The sequence below is a fragment of the Hippocampus zosterae genome, chromosome 16 (assembly GCF_025434085.1).
Source record: "Hippocampus zosterae strain Florida chromosome 16, ASM2543408v3, whole genome shotgun sequence".
In the NCBI taxonomy this organism is placed as follows: domain Eukaryota; kingdom Metazoa; phylum Chordata; class Actinopteri; order Syngnathiformes; family Syngnathidae; genus Hippocampus; species Hippocampus zosterae.
In genome coordinates this window covers 17,922,639-17,939,386 of record NC_067466.1, presented here as the reverse complement: position 1 = coordinate 17,939,386, position 16,748 = coordinate 17,922,639, and the positions used below count along the sequence as shown (strand labels likewise).

Genomic DNA, 16,748 nt, shown 5'->3' with positions numbered 1-16,748 from the left:
GGGGACATATAACACTCAAGTGTGTGTGTGGGTCTGACTGTGTGTGTGTGTGTGTGTGTGTGTGTGTGTGTGCGCGCGCGCACGTGGTTGTCACGGAGAGGATTCATTCCCAAAGTGAGAAACAATTTGAGTGCAATTTCCCCAGAGGAGGCAAACTCATTGCCCCCCATGCCCACAGATCAGCAAACAAGAGATTTCTAGAGGCCGCAGTGACATGCAGGGCCACTTGGGGCGCCGCCAGGCTCACATTCAGCGGTCCGGGCAATCGTCGCTCAATGCCGCTTCGGAGCAGAATCAGGATTTGGTGAAGGTTGGTCTAATCCTTCCGATTTTTCTTCGAATGATTGACGTCATTTCAATTTGATGTTGTTTAGCTCGTTGGTGAGATGTTGGGAATCATTTTCCCACAAAAACTCTCACATTAAAAGACAATTGACATATTTTACGCTATTAACCCTTCAAAATGTCCTCTTTATTCACAACATCTAGAAAATCAAAATTTCCGCATCACCCTAGTTCTCATCGGTTCCAAATTCCACCTTTTCACACGAAAACATCCAAACCAATAGACATCGACTTACTGATGCTCTCCCTTCCACTTTTCTGAACCGATTCAAACCATTCCAACTTCAAATTTATTCCGCGCACTCGCTTTCCATACTCAGCTTAGCATTTTGCAACATGTTAGCATACCTCCTGGTCGCACGTTGAGCAATTATTATTTGCAATTTCCCAGTTTGAATCCCGAGATGATTTCACTCTCTTTTTAAGGATCCATTTGTATTTATTTGCCCACAATAAAAAAAAAAAAAAGACCCACAATACTGGCGGCTGCAGTGACATTCAAGGCCATTAGCGGCGGGGGGGGGGGGGGGGGGGGGGCGCGGTGGTCACCTTCGAAACTTTGGTCGATCACGGCTCACCCCTCGCTCACTGTTACTTTTGTTGCCAGCACCAATAAAGTCACACACAATGTGTCAGTGGCCTCAAGTAAGATGAGGAGCTGACAGCTCTGGTGCGACCCCCCCCCTTAATGGACTGTCTGCTCTGCTCTGCATGCCAGACTTTGCATTGAAGTCAGGCCGTCTGACGGACAGCTTTTGCGTAGGCGAGTTTAGACAAATGTATCGAGACGCGCCTCCTTGATGGAAGTTAACCATGCATTCCCATAGCTGTTTTTTTTTGGGGGGGTGGGGGCTTTTTTTGAGTGATTGCAGGCTCCCAGAGAAGTTTCAGCAGGGGCGAGGAGGAGGCTGCTCAGGAAAAGTCGGCGCACTTCTGTAAGATCCGTGAACATCACGCTTGCCTTAATTCCTCTGAATAATTCATGACTCTCCGTGTTGGAAGGCATTCATATGCGGGGGGGTCGCGTCAGTGAAGGTGCTCATCCAAATGAGGATTGTTGAGGTCCGAGTTTGATTCCAGCTAATTAGTCGTAAGTTGGAGAGAGCCCCCCCCTTCATTATTCTGAATTAATTCCCGCCATTCTTATTTTAAAAGCCGTAAACTACATTTGGAGAGCATCTGAAATGGATTTAGTCGTGTCGGTCCCGAGAATATAGTCTTCCTCCTTCCCCGCGCAAAATCTACAAATGGGCAAATTTGCAAATGGCGAAACATGAATGTGATGGGGCCGTGCCCGGTGCGTTAACGACAAGAGGTGGGCTCGGGTGCACGTACGCCGCTGTTCAAAGAGTGTTTTGTAGGTGGTAATGACGCGCTAATATGAGCTTGTCCTTGGCTTTGTCCCTTCCAAAGAGCATCCTGTTTCGAGAGAGAAAGAGAGTGTTGGTGGGGAGGCAAGAAACACCCGCACACCCGGCTTTTTTCCACCAAAAAAAAACTCTCTGAACTCGTGAAGGAGCACGCTGCCGATTTCACACAAATGTGACTTGACAGCCTTCATTGTCACCATAAACAACACACTGCACAACAAACCGAGCTGTTGCTACATGCATTTTTGTTTCGCTGAACACCCCCCCATCCCCATGCCCGCCCCCCCTCACAAGTCTATCCATCACACGTCAGAGTTCTCAAGAACGCGCCCCCCACGCCAATCTCTGAGCATTCGCACGGGAGGAGTGAGTCATCTCCAAAAGGGGGCAACGGTAAGGCTGACCTTTGGGGCGAGGGAAGGGGTCGGAGGTCAAAGGTGCAAATGCTTGAGAAAATTGCAGACGTCGAAAAAAACGAAGGAAGTTGCCTGCGCGCCTTTTGCTTTCAAATCGAGACGCCCACAACAAAACCAAAATGGAATGAAAAGGGATTGAAACGGCGAGGAAAACAACCACTTGAGTGCTGTAATGCATAATCGAGCATGAATGTCATTCCCCCCCCCCCCCTCCTCCACAAAAAATAGGTCATCTTTCTGTGCCCCGTATAGAAAAAACAAAGCCCCACAACTGGCTTCCTAATAAAGTGGTATTAAAATGTTTTTTTGTTTTTTTTCACGACAGGAACCGGTGAGGGGGTGTTGTCGAATCGTAACTAATAGCAACAGTGTCCTTCCGAGATAAAGTTGGACGCCGACTATAAAACATGTCAAGCAGGGTCATAAAAAAAAAATAATAAAAAAAAGGTAATAAGGTAGCTTTCCGACCCCCCCCCCACCCCTCCTTTGCAATCTTCTTTCAGTTTCTTCTCCGACCTCCCCCGGAATAATCTGGGCCTCAGCGCCAGCTAGCTTTACGCCTCGGTAACTTTGTAATGTTAAGGTACACAAGTGTGAGCCGCGCATCGTTACACATTACTGCAAGGGGGTGGGGGGTGGGGGGGGCGCTCACATAGATGGAAAACATCTTTAAGTTAGAAAGCAACGTAGTATTTCTGCTGACTGCACCGTATAATGAGGTTTACAAATGTTTTTTGCATCGAAGGCATGATAAATACAGGTTGGGGAAAATAAAGCTACAAAGTCGCTAGTCATTTGAGTCGCTCGGCAAAATCAACATGTCCAAGGTACACCAAAAAAAAACAAAAAAATGTCTGCGTAAAATAATGCAAAACGTCGAGTTGAATACATTCGGGAGGATGTTGATGTGCTTGGGTAGGGAGTCACTGCCGTTTTGGTTAGAGATTTTATTTTGATTCAGTTGGATGGCGTACACAGCAATCAAGTGTGATACATTTATAATTTTACAAATGTGTGATTTTTTTTTGGTGGGGCCTACATTTTATTCTCTTAATATAATTGATAATATTTAGCTATTTTTTTATTTATTGTTTTAACTAATTTATTTGCAAGATCACGGTATGTTGTTTTAATTTAATTTAAATTACGCTGTTGAAATTTGTATTATTCCACAACACATTTTTAAATGATATTTCTCATGTTTTGCTTGTTTTTGTTACCTAGCGACATTATGATAATTTCTTGATTATAGTTCACATTTTGTTTTATTTGACATATTCACAATCATATCATTTACACTCCATTTGCCGTTTTCTCATTTTATTTTAAAGCTCATATATTTGCTTATAGTTCCATTTTTATTTTTATTTTGGTGGCTTACTTTTGTTATTTGTCATTTTTTTATTTCATACTCATTTTTACCTAATAGTCTTCATTTTTTGCATTGGACGGTATTATCCTCTCCAAGCGTACCTCATGCCACATCCTCCGAGTGGACGCCAACAGGACAAGCACGGTGGCCCGAAAGAGCATGCGGACCGGAGCCAACAGGCCTTGTATATATGCGTGTGTCAATTGATTGTTCTCCTGCGACTGTCCGATCAATACTAATTAGCCTAGTTAAAGGTCAGCGCGGCCCTTCGGTGGACGCTGAAGAGCGCACAAGACGGAAGGAGCCGCTTACCATCCCCGGCCGGGCTCACGAACAGGCAACAACGAAGCGAGCCAGCAGCTACTAGTTTGATACGAGAAGACAAAACAATAGATTTACATTGCGCTCGTAATATAGTCTTTTATTTTATTGCTTGCTGCGGTGCGCCTTCGTTTGATGGCTATGTGCTGAGCTGCCGCCGCGGCAACAAAGTCCCCCCCCCCAGCGCGGGGATAATAAAGTTCGCCTTGACCTTGGGCGAATGTTGAAATGAGAGCGGCGCCAAGCGTATATTATATGAGGGTTTATTATAAATAAAAGTGTATATGACTGGACATGTAAAGGCCTTTCATGAGCGAAGGAATGTTTGGATTGATTTCAGCGTATAGTGCAGGTGCACTGTTGTGTCTGATGACGGTCACTTTTGAATCATTCATGGCACAGCGAGGCATCGTTTTGTGTCATGCCGTGTTTTCCATCGCATGGTAAATTATACAGTACGATATCGTATCGTGCCTCATAGTGTTTCATTCATTCATTCATTCATCTTCCGTACCGCTTGATCCTCACTAGGGTCGCGGGGGGTGCTGGAGCCTATTCCAGCTGTCTTCGGGCAGGAGGCGGGGGACACCCTGAATCGGTTGCCAGCCAATCGCAGGGCACACAGAAACAAACAACCATTCGCACTCACACTCACACTTAGGGACAATTTAGAGTGTTCAATCAGCCTGCAATGCATATTTTTGGAATGTGGGAGGAAACCGGAGCACCCGGAGAAAACCCACCCGGGGAGAACATGCAAACTCCACACAGGGAGGCCGGAGCTGGAATCAAACCCGGTACCTCTGCACTGTGAAGCCAACGTGCTAACCAATGGACTACCGGGCCGCCTCATAGTGTTTCTTACCATCAAATATGACACCGTATCGCATTGTGTCGCATTGTATTTATATTGTCTCTAATCTTATATCGGACTGCGTCGTGTCATGTAGCATTTCTTCAATTTTGTTGGAATATTTGCACATAACGAATACAAACCGAGTGATTTGTTTGCTGCGAGAGCTGACAGACTCCGATCGCACAGCGAAACCTTTCTGCACACTCAACTTCCATGCAAATATGAACCGTGCAGACGTGCGTGGCATTTTCAACAGCCGGGCAATGAGAAGTGCCGGGATTTCAATCCAATCCACGTGTGCCAACGGCGGTCATGTATAGCAAATGTCAACGCACTGCGTTGAACACCTATTGGAATTTTTGTTTTCTTTGTTGTTTTTAGTCGGAACAGTCTCAGCGGTTATGGGAAAGCCTTGATCTGCAGTTTGGCTCAGTTGCAGGGCCTCTCACCCCCACCCACCACACCCCCCAAAGCTCTGCTCGTGCTGGTGTCATGTTGCCCTCATTAAAATAATGATCGCCACAAATTAGCATATCAACGACTCTGACGTCACTCTCGTCCCCGAGCTCCTTTCTAACCACAAAAAAAAAACGTATTGAGATTTAAAATTCTTGCTTGGCTTGAACTGACTCAATCGATGAAAATGTGACATATTTGCAACGGAGTGAAGTGATTATTTTTTTTTTTTTTCATATCTTACATTATGGGCGGCCCAGTAGTCCAGTGGTTAGCACGCCGGCTTCACAGTGCAGAGGTACCGGGTTCGATTCCAGCTCCGGCCTCTCTGTGTGGAGTTTGCATGTTCTCCCCGGGCCTGCGTGGGTTTTCTCCGGGTGCTCCGGTTTCCTCCCACATTCCAAAAACATGCATGGCAGGCTGATTGAACACTCTAAATTGTCCCTAGGTGTGAGTGTGAGTGCGAATGGTTGTTCGTTTCTGTGTGCCCTGCGATTGGCTGGCAACCGATTCCGATCCCCGCCTACTGCCCGGAGACAGCTGGGATAGGCTCCAGCACCCCCCGCGACCCTCGTGAGGATCAAGTGGCTCGGAAGATGGATGAATGAATGAATGAATGAATGAATCTTACATTATTGGATAATTAAATGTGCCACGGCTCAAATTGACTCGGGAATTTTCTTACTGAGAAGCGAACATTAGTTATTTCATTTTACCTTTAAAGAAGAAGAGGTCACATTGACCCGTGTTGATTCACAAAAGAAACAAACCTACCAGGAGAGTTAATAAACAACTCAATTAACCGCAAGGAGCTTTTCTCACGTCCACCGGCGGACTCCCAAACGGTAGACAAAGTCCCAATACTTTTGTCCCACTCATATAAATCAAGTAATCATGCAGCCATCATGCAGCCCTCGATTCCGCGTATCAGCTACAACACGACTTTAATAAGCGACCAATTACAAATAAATGGAAACATCCTGCACGAGGCACACGCGTCGCATCAGGCGTTAATTGGGTACGGCGGCGTCAAACCTGTGTCTTCGTCGATGGTGAAGGCGCCCAGCCCGCTGCCGCCTCGGATGGAGTACTTCACGGCGCCGTCCCTCCCCTCGTCGTCGTCCTTGGCGTCCACTGCCAGCACGCTGGTGCCCGCCCGCGAGTTTTCCTTCACCGAGCCTCTCACGGCAAAGTCGGCAAAGTAGGGCGCATGCAAATTCTCGTTGACGTCCACCACCTGCGAACCGGTTGACCGATTAGCAGTGGTGCAAAGTAATGTACGACGATTGTTTCGTTCATGGCATTTAAGTCGATGTTTCAGATATCTGTGTGGCGCACCTCCACCTCCACATACGTCAGGCTGCTGAGGGGGGGCGTTCCCTGGTCTTCGGCGAGCAAGGTCAGGTTGAAGAAGGCCTGCGTCTCAAAGTCCAGCTCCTTCCTGATCCTCAAAACGCCACTCGTACCGTCCATCTGCCATGTACGCACACACACAAAATCAGTAAATGCAGCATATAAATAAATACCGTATGTAGGACATATGTAGGGTGGATAATCCTTTTTCCATCTATCCATTTTCGATATCCCGTTTATGCTCAAGAACAGCTGGAGCCTGTCTCGGTTCACTTTGGGGTGAACGGCGAACTACACTTTAGGATTTTTACAGATTTGGGCTCTCTTCTTGTATGATAGCAACCCCTTGAAAACAAGATGATGCATCTCAATGGGTTGATCAAAATATAAATGCAAAAATGTAGGACAAGTCGGGCCTGCGTGGGTTTTCTCCGGGTGCTCCGGTTTCCTCCCACATTCCAAAAACATGGGTGGCAGGCCGATTGAAGACTCGAAATTGTCCCTAGGTGTGAGTGTGAGCGTGGTTGGTTGTTTGTCTCTGTGTGCCCTGCGATTGGCTGGCAACCGATTCAGGGTGTCCCCCGCCTACTGCCCAGAGACAGCTGGGATAGGCTCCAGCACCCCCCCGCGACCCTTGTGAGGATCAAGCGGCTCGGAAGATGAATGAATGAATGAATTACAGACCTCAAAAGTGCCGTTGAAGTCACTGAAGAGGGAGTACCGGACTTGCCCACTGGATCCGACGTCCGGGTCCTCGGCCTGCACCCACATAATGACGGCCCCCGGCGGGAGGTCCTCCAGCACTCGAGCGCTGTAAGTACTCGGGATGAAGGACGGGGCGCAGTCGTTGACATCTTCCACCACGATGTTCAAGGTGGTCACCGCCGATCTGCGGTTGCCTCTTTCGGCCTTGTCTCTGGCCTCGATCCTCAGAGTATATGCGGGAAAGCTCTCCCGGTCCAGGTGTCCGGCCACGAAGACGCCGCCGGTCTCGGCGTCGATGGCGAACTGAGGGACGCCGGTCAGCAAAAGATAGGACAGCTGCGCGTTCTGAGCGGCGTCTTTGTCGACAGCGGAGACGGTGACCACCTGCGTGCCCAAGGGTGCGTTTTCAACCACCGGCGCCGTGAACGACTCCTGGTCAAACTGCGGATCGTTGTCGTTGGAATCTTCCACGATAACCGTCAGGAGCCTCCAATTAGACCTCTGCGGGACACCTTGGTCGTAGACGGTGATGTTGAGAACGTAGCGGTCGGTTCGCTCGCGGTCCAGCGGCCGCAGGACGCTCAGCAAGCCGCTCTCCACGTCCACGGTCAAACAGTCCTCTTTGCTGCCGTCGGCCGCGGAAAAGAGAAGACGGCCGTTGAAGCCGGCGTCGCCGTCGCGCGCCCTCACCTGGAACACGCTGGACCCCGGCGGAAGGTCCTCCCGAACCAGAATACTTGTAGGCAAGGCTTCGAACTGCGGAGCTTGTTTGTTTACGGAAAAGACATCCGGACTCCCGTCAAAGTGCCTCACGCGAGCCATCGCCGAGGCCTTCGAGAGCATTTTCTCCGCCATCGAGCGGGCCACTTGGGTGTCCTTGCAGCTGAGCCCTCGGGGTGGCATCGAACCCCTGACCACGGAGATATTTACATCAGTGGGTGCCGAGGACATTTCGCCATCTGTGGCGACGACTTTCAAGTTGAACATCCCGCTCTTCAAATTCACCCCCGCTAACGATCGCCTCAGCGACAAGGCGCCCGTCTCCGCCTCCAAGGTAAAGTAGTTCATCTCGTTTCCTGAGATGACCTCGTACTTGACCATCCCGAGGTCGTCCATGTCGAGAGCCGACAGGGTGACGACGGTTTGGCCGACGGGGAAATCCCGGCCGATGGTCCCTCTGCAGGAGATCCTCTCAAAGACCGGCGCGTTGTCATTTATGTTGATCAAACGCACCGTGACGTTGGCCTCGCTCTCCCGTCTGTAGGGCGAACCCCAGTCCGAGGCCCGCACGGCAAACGTGTAGATGTCCTCGGACGACTCAAAGTCCAGGTCTCGTGTGACCCTCAGCTCCCCGGTGTCCCGGTCCACGGCGAAAGGAAGCCAAGGCTCACCGCTAAGCGTGTGCGTGACGTAGCCGTTCTCTCCCCTGTCGTCGTCGGCGGCCGAAACGATGAGAAAAACGCTGCCGACGGCCAAGCTCTCATTGATGGAAACGTCATAAAACGGCCGGCTGAAAACCGGGGAGTTGTCGTTGGCGTCTTCCACGGTGACGCGGACCTTGGCTCTCAGACGACCGACGGCCTCCAACACTTCCATCTCCATGAAAACCTGCGAAATCCCCGTCAGTCCTCTGGAGGTCCTGATAACGCCGGTCGACGGATTGATATCAAAGTACATGAGTTCCGAGAGGCTGCAGAAGCTGTAGTTGACGCTGGCGGGAGCCGGGGAGATTCTCAGAACCTCAACGACAGTCCCCGGGGGAGCAAGTTCACTCAAGGCCACTTCATAAACGTCTTTCTCGAAAGTCCCCGAAAGTGTGGGTTGGGGCTTTGTGAGCAACAACTGAAGCGATTGAGCGTCGGAGAATTTCGGAGGGATGCCCCGGTCTTTAGCCCGCAAGGTTAAGTTGCAGCCGTTCGGGTATCCGTCCCACTGGAACTGCTCTGACGCTCTGACCCAATATTCATTCGCAACGAGTGGCGATCGATCAATCGCAAACTGTTCAAGTGGGTCACCGTCAACGATGGACACCCACTCGATGTACCCGCTCACTCCGTCATCGTTATCCTCCACCGCTACTTTGGCAAAGACCGGGTTCTGGTCGGTCCACGACGGGGCCACGGCGACTGCCCTCACAATCGGGGCAAACTCATTTATCGGAGTCACGCTGACCGCCACTCGGGCCGTGCTGCTGACGTCGTTGCTACCGTAGAGCTTCATCCCTCGGTCCACCACCTGGACCTCCAACTCGATGAGGTCCCGGTCGTCCGCCCCGGGCCGGCCAGTCAGTGTGACCACGCCGCTCGTGGGGTGCACGGCGAAGAGGTCCACTTTGCTCTTGAAGAAGTAGTAGAACTCGCCGTTGGAACCCACGTCGGCATCGGTGGCCGTCACGCGGCCGATGCTGGCGCCCAAAGGGGTGCTCTCGGACACCACGAAGGAATAAGAGGTGGGAGAGAAGAGAGGTCGGAGGTCGTTCATGTCCAGGATTGTGATGTAGATGGTGGCCAGGGCCTCCAGGCCTCCTTGGGCGGAAGCCTTGACCGTCAGAGTGTAATTGTCTTGCACTTCTCGATTCAGCATGGCACCGGTGTTTGTTCGTATGCGTAGGAAGCAGAAATCTCCCACGGTAAAGTCCTCTGCCTGGAAGATGCCCTCGCCGTCGCCGGACTCGATGGAGAACTTGACGTCAAACGATCGGAGCAGGACCACGCCCATTTTGACCTGGCTTCCGGCATAGGTCCTGGCGGCGGAGTTCTCAAAGATGGAGACGTTGTAGACGGGCTGGCTGAAGAGCAGCGGGCCTCGGCCGGCCCTCGCCTCTGGCAACAACTGGCCAAGTAGCGTCAGGAAGTCCAAAATGAGCAGAAAGCAAATCCGACGGTAAAGAATCGGGAAGCGCATCATCATTCCCTTCGCTTCAGGCTTCATGGCTGTTTCATCATCCAGTCATCCTGCAAAGAGGAAAGCATGGCAAAAGAATAAACGTTTCTTTCACCAGCTCAGGTTTTCAACTGCTTGTTAACATTTTGATCAAGAACGATTGTAACAAAGACATTTCCGGGGTCTTCCCCCAATTGTAGAGGGATGCACATTCAAGTCTGCAGTACGCCATGTTTCCATTCAAATGAAGCCCAAAGGCACAAAAATATATTATTTCTAATACAGAGACGGTGGACATTGAAAAGGAAATATGACAAAATACTCGTTAATTAATGTGCAACTCGGGGTGTTGTAACTAGGCTAGCGAATTCTTCTTCTGCAGAGCGTGGAAAAAAAATCAAGTATGTGCTGCATTTAACAAATCTCAATGCAGGTCCACATGTCAGTGTTTCAGACGATTGTGACCGATGATTGTGCCAATTCGACAAAGTATGACAAGAACATTCTGAAGGGCTCACTACGACCTTGTTTTCAGAAATAGGTAGCAAAGAATTTACTCAAACCTTCTCTTAAGCGCTTTGTTACAGCTGCAGCTGTTGTTAAAAAAAGCTATGTAAATAAAGATGTATTGTATTTTCCTAATTTCACACGTCACAGGTGGATCCCGAGACCCAAGTACAGTATTTGCATACACGCTACTGTCTAAAGTCAACTTTCCATAATATGCTATGGTAAGATAACTGGGAACTGTTTTTAACGGGTTTTAAATGTTTAAGGGTTATATAAACTGTTTGTGCAGAGGTTAGAGTCAATCACAACAAACGGGGGAAAAACAGATTGATAATGCAAACCTCTGGATCGTCTGTCACAAACAAATGTCATGTTGTCCTACCTTTCTTTTCTGAAATCACTCAAAAGTGCATCCCCCCTCTTTTCCTCGGGGGAGGAAAAGTCTTCAAAAGCACTCAGACGAGCACATTAGATCCCGCCAGGAGGGATTCGTCAAGAGAACCGCAGCCATCCGCCGTCAAAGTGCACGCCAATTGTCCCAGTTTTCACGCACCTGCGTCCTGCCGAGCGTGACACAAAATGGACGTTAAAAACGCTGCTGCTTTCTCAGACAAGTCAAAGGGGAAAGAGTAGGAACCAAAAGATTTTGCGCAAGTTTTTTTTTCCCCGAGTGCGACCGGCCAGCAGCATCAGTTGTCGCCGCTTTGGGACCACGGATGGATCGGAGCGAAAGGAGGGAGGCGGTGGGCGAGCGAGCGAGAGAGACGGAAAGCCGAGGTTTTCCGAAAAAGGACGAACAACTAACAAGTGAGCGAAGGTAACGTGTGTGTGTGTGTGGCCAGAAAAAAAAGACCGTTCTTGTGTGATAACTTTTTTTTGTCCTCCAAAGAATATTAAAACTATGTTAAAAATACCCCACTATTCTTCACGTCATATTATTTTGGATTTGATGTATATTACTATAACACTTTCTCTCTCTCCCTCGTGTGCATTCAAAAGCTTATAGAACGTCACAAAGTTCACCTGTAAACATTTGAATGCATTTATGGTTTGTCCTGAAATTTCTAGGTCTTTTTTTCCACTCTCTTTTTTTCCACTGTGGAACAACATTGAGTAACACCTGTCCGCCAATGTGACACGATCATACTGCCCTTCTCTCCAACTACAGGACAATCGGATCACCATTTATTGTAAAGTGTCCTTGGGTGTCTTGAATGGCGCTTATAAATAAAATGTATTATTATTAGTATTATTGTTATATAGACCTTGAGACCACCAACAGGCTGCTCACGGAACTGCAGTTAGCCAACACAAGGACTGGGTCTTTAAAAAAAATGTTTTCTTAGAAATGTATTATTGCTTTTCATCATTGCCACTTTGTGTTTTTTTCTTCACTTTTTACGTTTTAAGTGCCCTAGAAATTTAATTATTCATAACTACTCCCCCACTCTCCAAAAATAAGCCATAATGTCTGAAAAAAGCGAGAGAGCTCTTTGAATAAAACCTACTTTTGTCCACAATAATTAGAGACAAAATATTCGTGTAATGACGTCTAAAAAGTAAATGGAGGATCAGACTTTGGGGGGTGGGAATTCTCCGATCCAAAATCATTTTTTACTCAGTTGTCATCAAATATATTTTTCAATAAAATATAATTGTAATAACACTTATTTTCCCCTAAAAATTTACAAACATTCGCATGACAAAACTTTCAACAACAACAAAAAGCCCGACTCTCCCTTGATCGACCTTTGCGGGAACAAAAGCCGAGGAAACCCGGAAGTGAGCGAGCGAGTGAGGCAATGACTGAGCGTGTGCCGAAGTTGACCGAAAGATTCCGATCAATCCGGAAGTGAGCAAGGCCAGCTGAGTGTGAGTGAGCGTCGCGCTGTGAAGCGTCCGCCGCGTCTCCTTGTGCTGCTTTTATAAGTGTCCGTTTCCGAATTTAAAATACATTTACTCGTCCCGATGTCTACTTTGTGCTACAACAAGGGCTGCGGCCAGCGATTCGACCCGGACAACAACCCAGACGGTGAGTAGCTAGTTCGAGCGAGGCTAACAATTCGTCTGGAAAATTCTACGTGCCGACAGGCCAAAGTGGGGCCCGCTAACTGACACGACTCGAAACAAACGCGTCCCCACTTTACTTCACTTTTGACCCTGTTAGTTTTACTTAGACTTGGGTTATTCGGGGGAAAACGCTGTTATTATCTTTGCACAACTAGTTGCCGAAAGGACAATTTCATCACATTTTAACTTTTATATATTGAATGCAGCTTTTTATTATCCTCAAGTACATACGGTGCCGTAAATTTTTATTTTTACAGTTTCCCTACTTCAGATCAAGATCATCAAATGTAAAGGGCACACAAATACAACCCAAACAAAATAAAATGCAGTTTTTTAACTGTTGATTTTACTTTGTGGTTAATTTTTATAAATACATTATTGGTCCTGTGTTTTGTAGTTGTTATAAACCAATGTTGCTTTAATTGTACCAGACAATCAGCAGGAATAAGAAACCTCAGAAACGGAGGATGTATACCAATTTTTTTCTCGACTGTGTATCGTGTTGATGTGACTCGCTTGCTTTTCTTTTTTCGTTTGTTTCCTGTAATAACTATTCCTTTAATTGGCTAAAAATTATTTACATTCAATCTAAAAAGGTTATCCAAACCAATCTAATTCCCACCGGCAACATGAGACTTCTTGATCAAAGAAACAAATAATCCAACCATCATCTATTATCTAAAGGTCACATTAACAAAAAAAAAAAAACAGTCTTCAAAGAATTGCTTCTTTCTCAAGAAACATGAACCTTTCTCATCCTATAATTTCTTTTCACGGTGACCCCAAATCTCATTTACACGAACTCTGAAGGGCAGTGAGGTAGTGGTAGTCTTTAGGACTTGGCATCAGTTTGAGTTTGTTACCGTTTTGCATTACTTGTGAAAATAATTTGTCGCTGGCTTATCGTTTTCATGAAGCCTTTTTGTCATAGTTAAAATTCAATTGGGTGTCTCTCTAGGTTTGTGTGATTAAACAAGCACACGTCTTCATCTTCAGAAATATCGCAGAGGACTCGTCTAATTTCCATTTTAATTGCATGCCACTTTTCATCACAGCGCAGTGCATTACCTGAAGGCTTGATGGAAAACTGTGTGGACTACTTGTTGGGAATTGTTGCTTTATAAGGTCACCCAGGCAATTTTATACTCTTTGTGACTTTTAAAGATGTGGAGCTGGGGTTTGTCTCTGCAGGCGGCTGCACGTAGCACCTTGAATTACCACAAAGTCAGAGTGTTGTTACAGGATAATAAAAAGACATGTTGGTATTTCTTTCACAGTAAAAAAAAAAACATTTTAGATCTGATTTTGTGAGGGAAAGTGTTGGAATGATGTTTTTCCCCTTGAAAGATGACTACTCCAATCATAATAATCAGATTTATTTATGTATTTTGGGCTATAGGCGGCTGCACATACCACCCCGGCGTCCCAGTGTTCCATGACGCACTGAAGGTAAAAACCCTTGGACAAAAACGTGACTTCCCAGCCATTAACGCTCATCTCCCCTTGCCTAGGGATGGTCCTGCTGCAAGAGACGGACCGTTGACTTCTCCGACTTTCTCAGCATCGCGGTAAGCTTTTCTTACCGCTCGCGACGTCGGCTCGCTTGTCCGCCTTGTCCGCCTTTAACGGCGCTCTTTTCTCCCGCTCGCAGGGCTGCACGAAAGGCCCCCACAACAAAGAGAAACCCCCCGAGCCGGTGAAGCCTGACGTGACCTCGTCGAAAGAGAAGAAAAACAGAGACGAGCAGAAGCCCAAATTTAGCGAGTACATCATCACCGCGCCGAAGCCTCAGGAGGCCATTTGCAGACCCAGGTTGTCCAACACTTTCACACTTGGAATCGATAGCATTCACGTCCAAGGCGCACACTATTGATTGGAAAGCAACTTAAAAAGAAAAGAATAATGGTATCGATTGACCCTCACTCAGCCGCCAACTGCACCTCCTCAATTTTTTTTTTTAAACCATTAAACCCACCCTTTGATAAAATATCTCCTGGTGCGATGTATTCTGCCGAACGATACAAAAGTGGACAATACCTGAAAGAAGAGTGACATTTCTCCAAAGCTATATCGTCGTCTTGTTTGTGTCAGTGCCGACGAGCCCGTGGTGAGGTTGCAGCACAAAGTGTCTTCTTCCCTCAAGCAAGCGCTGGAGAAGCTCAAGCTGACTGACAACTCGCATGCACTGAAACAAGGTGAGAGCACAACGCTTATGTTTTTTTTTAGGTGCAACTCAGTTCTCCAAAGAACAGGAAGTAAACAGAGTCCGGAAAGTTAAAAGATCTCCGCTGGGAATTGGAGCGCCATTTGTGTCAGAGAAGCTCAGTCAAAGTTGATGTTGACGCATCAGAACTGCCACGCACGGTGTTACAAGTGCGTGTGTGTGTTTTGCATCGCCGCAGAAGACGACAGCGACGAGGTCAAGATTGGCACATCCTGCAAAAACGGAGGATGTACTAAAGTAGGTGGATCAATCTGCATCGTCTTATTTACCAGGTACCAAGGCGCGATATTTATAATATATAATTAGGAAAAGAAGTAATTTTTTGAGATAATATTTTCAGGATTAAGGTCAATATTTTTTTTCTTGCTCATTCTTACTTTAAAAAGCACTACTTGGATATGAACTTTTATTTTATTAACCGTGAGATTCCCACTTGTCCAAAAAAAAGTCACATACCGTAATTAACTTATTTTCTGGAAATAAAAGTACTTGTAATTGATAGAAAAGCGACAAAATTACTGAAGTGAAACTCACCTTTTCACCCCCTCTCCCAAAAAGAGCTACGATGGCCTGGCCAGTGACACTGACGCGTGCTTCTTTCACTCTGGATTTCCAATCTTTCATGAAGGGTAGGTTGCGTTCCACTCTGACCATCTATTGCTGTGAGGGGGGGAAGGAAAGTACATGATTTTGTTTCCGTATTCAGGATGAAGTACTGGAGCTGCTGTAAGAAGAAAACCTCTGACTTCAACTCCTTCCTCTCCCAGGTGGGCTGCACTGAGGGCCAACACCTGTGGAGGAAAAAGGACGAGGTAGGTTGTTAGAAACAGCACTCTGGCCCCATCTGGTGGTATGATATGAAATCATCCCGCACACATATTGCAACGAAACAATAGTTTTACCATGTCAACGTTTTTTTCAAGAATTTTTGGACTACAATTCTACATTTATTTTTTACTGAGAGTAGACAGTAGTTAAACCTCCACGTTAAAAGGCACCACTATGTACCTGATTCAGGGCAAGAAGGTGGTGCCATGTCGATTCGACTGGCACCAGACTGGCTCGCAGGTCATCATCTCCATCTACGCCAAGAACGCCGTGCCCGAGCTGAGCTACGTGGACGCCAACAGCACCACGTTGCACATCCACGTGGTCTTTGAGGGCGAGAAGGAGTTTGAGCAGAAGATCAGCCTGTGGGGGGTAAGTCCGCAAGTCGGGGTTGGGACAGCAATACGAACATCAACCGTCATTGTCGCCGTCTTTGCAGGTGATAAACGTGAGCCAGAGCGCAGTCAACATGATGGCGGCTAAGATCGAGGTGGCCCTGAGAAAGTCGGAGGCCATGTCGTGGGCTCGCCTGGATCTGCCGCCGCCTGTAGCGCCACCCACGCAGGACCACGAGAAAAAAATAGACGCCGCTGACAGTGATAGCAACGATGAGGAGAACGAATGAGAGGACGCGAAAACTTTGGAACTTTTGCACTCATATTTTCATTATTCCTGAACTTGAATAGGCACATAATGCCAGGTGATGTCATGCTGGACGACCACATTTCTGCTTGACTTTCAGCCCACTTTTTTTTCCCATTCCAGTCAAAATTTCAAAGAGGTTGGTGAATCATGCTTAAAGCCAAATAAAATGTTAAAAGAACTGAAATGTATTTTCTCCACCTGAAAGAGAACAATGGATTTCATGTGATTTTGTCAAGTAATAATGTCCTTGAAATGTAATGTGAGAATGCTCAAGAAAAACAAGTTGGTAAATTGACAACAAACTTCCCTCAAGAAATGTAACTGGGGAATTTAGGATAATTTTACTGTAAAGTATCACTCCATTCACAGCAGGAATGTTCAATTATTTTTGAAT

General features: G+C 47.2%; 3 protein-coding genes across 3 annotated transcripts in view; 2 read left to right on the top strand and 1 right to left on the bottom strand.

The window, feature by feature from the left end:
* Positions 1-11,679, bottom strand: part of LOC127588548 (protocadherin Fat 3) — a 47,782-nt gene extending 36,103 nt beyond the window's left edge. Inside the window, exons 1-4 of the mRNA XM_052047309.1 lie at positions 10,970-11,679; positions 7,174-10,148; positions 6,475-6,609; positions 6,172-6,373 (exon numbers count right to left, since the gene is read on the bottom strand). Coding sequence (XP_051903269.1) covers positions 6,172-6,373; positions 6,475-6,609; positions 7,174-10,125 — 3,289 coding nt within the window. The 5' untranslated portion in view covers positions 10,126-10,148; positions 10,970-11,679. The remainder of the gene's footprint in view (positions 1-6,171; positions 6,374-6,474; positions 6,610-7,173; positions 10,149-10,969) is intronic.
* Positions 1-16,748, top strand: part of rpl23a (ribosomal protein L23a) — a 243,530-nt gene that overhangs the window by 144,307 nt on the left and 82,475 nt on the right. The gene's annotated exons all lie outside the window — the stretch shown is intronic.
* Positions 12,423-16,532, top strand: chordc1b (cysteine and histidine-rich domain (CHORD) containing 1b). Its single transcript, XM_052047372.1, has 10 exons — positions 12,423-12,619; positions 14,057-14,106; positions 14,169-14,225; positions 14,309-14,469; positions 14,749-14,852; positions 15,060-15,118; positions 15,440-15,510; positions 15,588-15,693; positions 15,899-16,081; positions 16,149-16,532. Exons 1-10 carry the CDS (start codon positions 12,556-12,558, stop codon positions 16,332-16,334), a joined length of 1,041 nt encoding a protein of 346 aa, XP_051903332.1. The 5' UTR covers positions 12,423-12,555; the 3' UTR covers positions 16,335-16,532.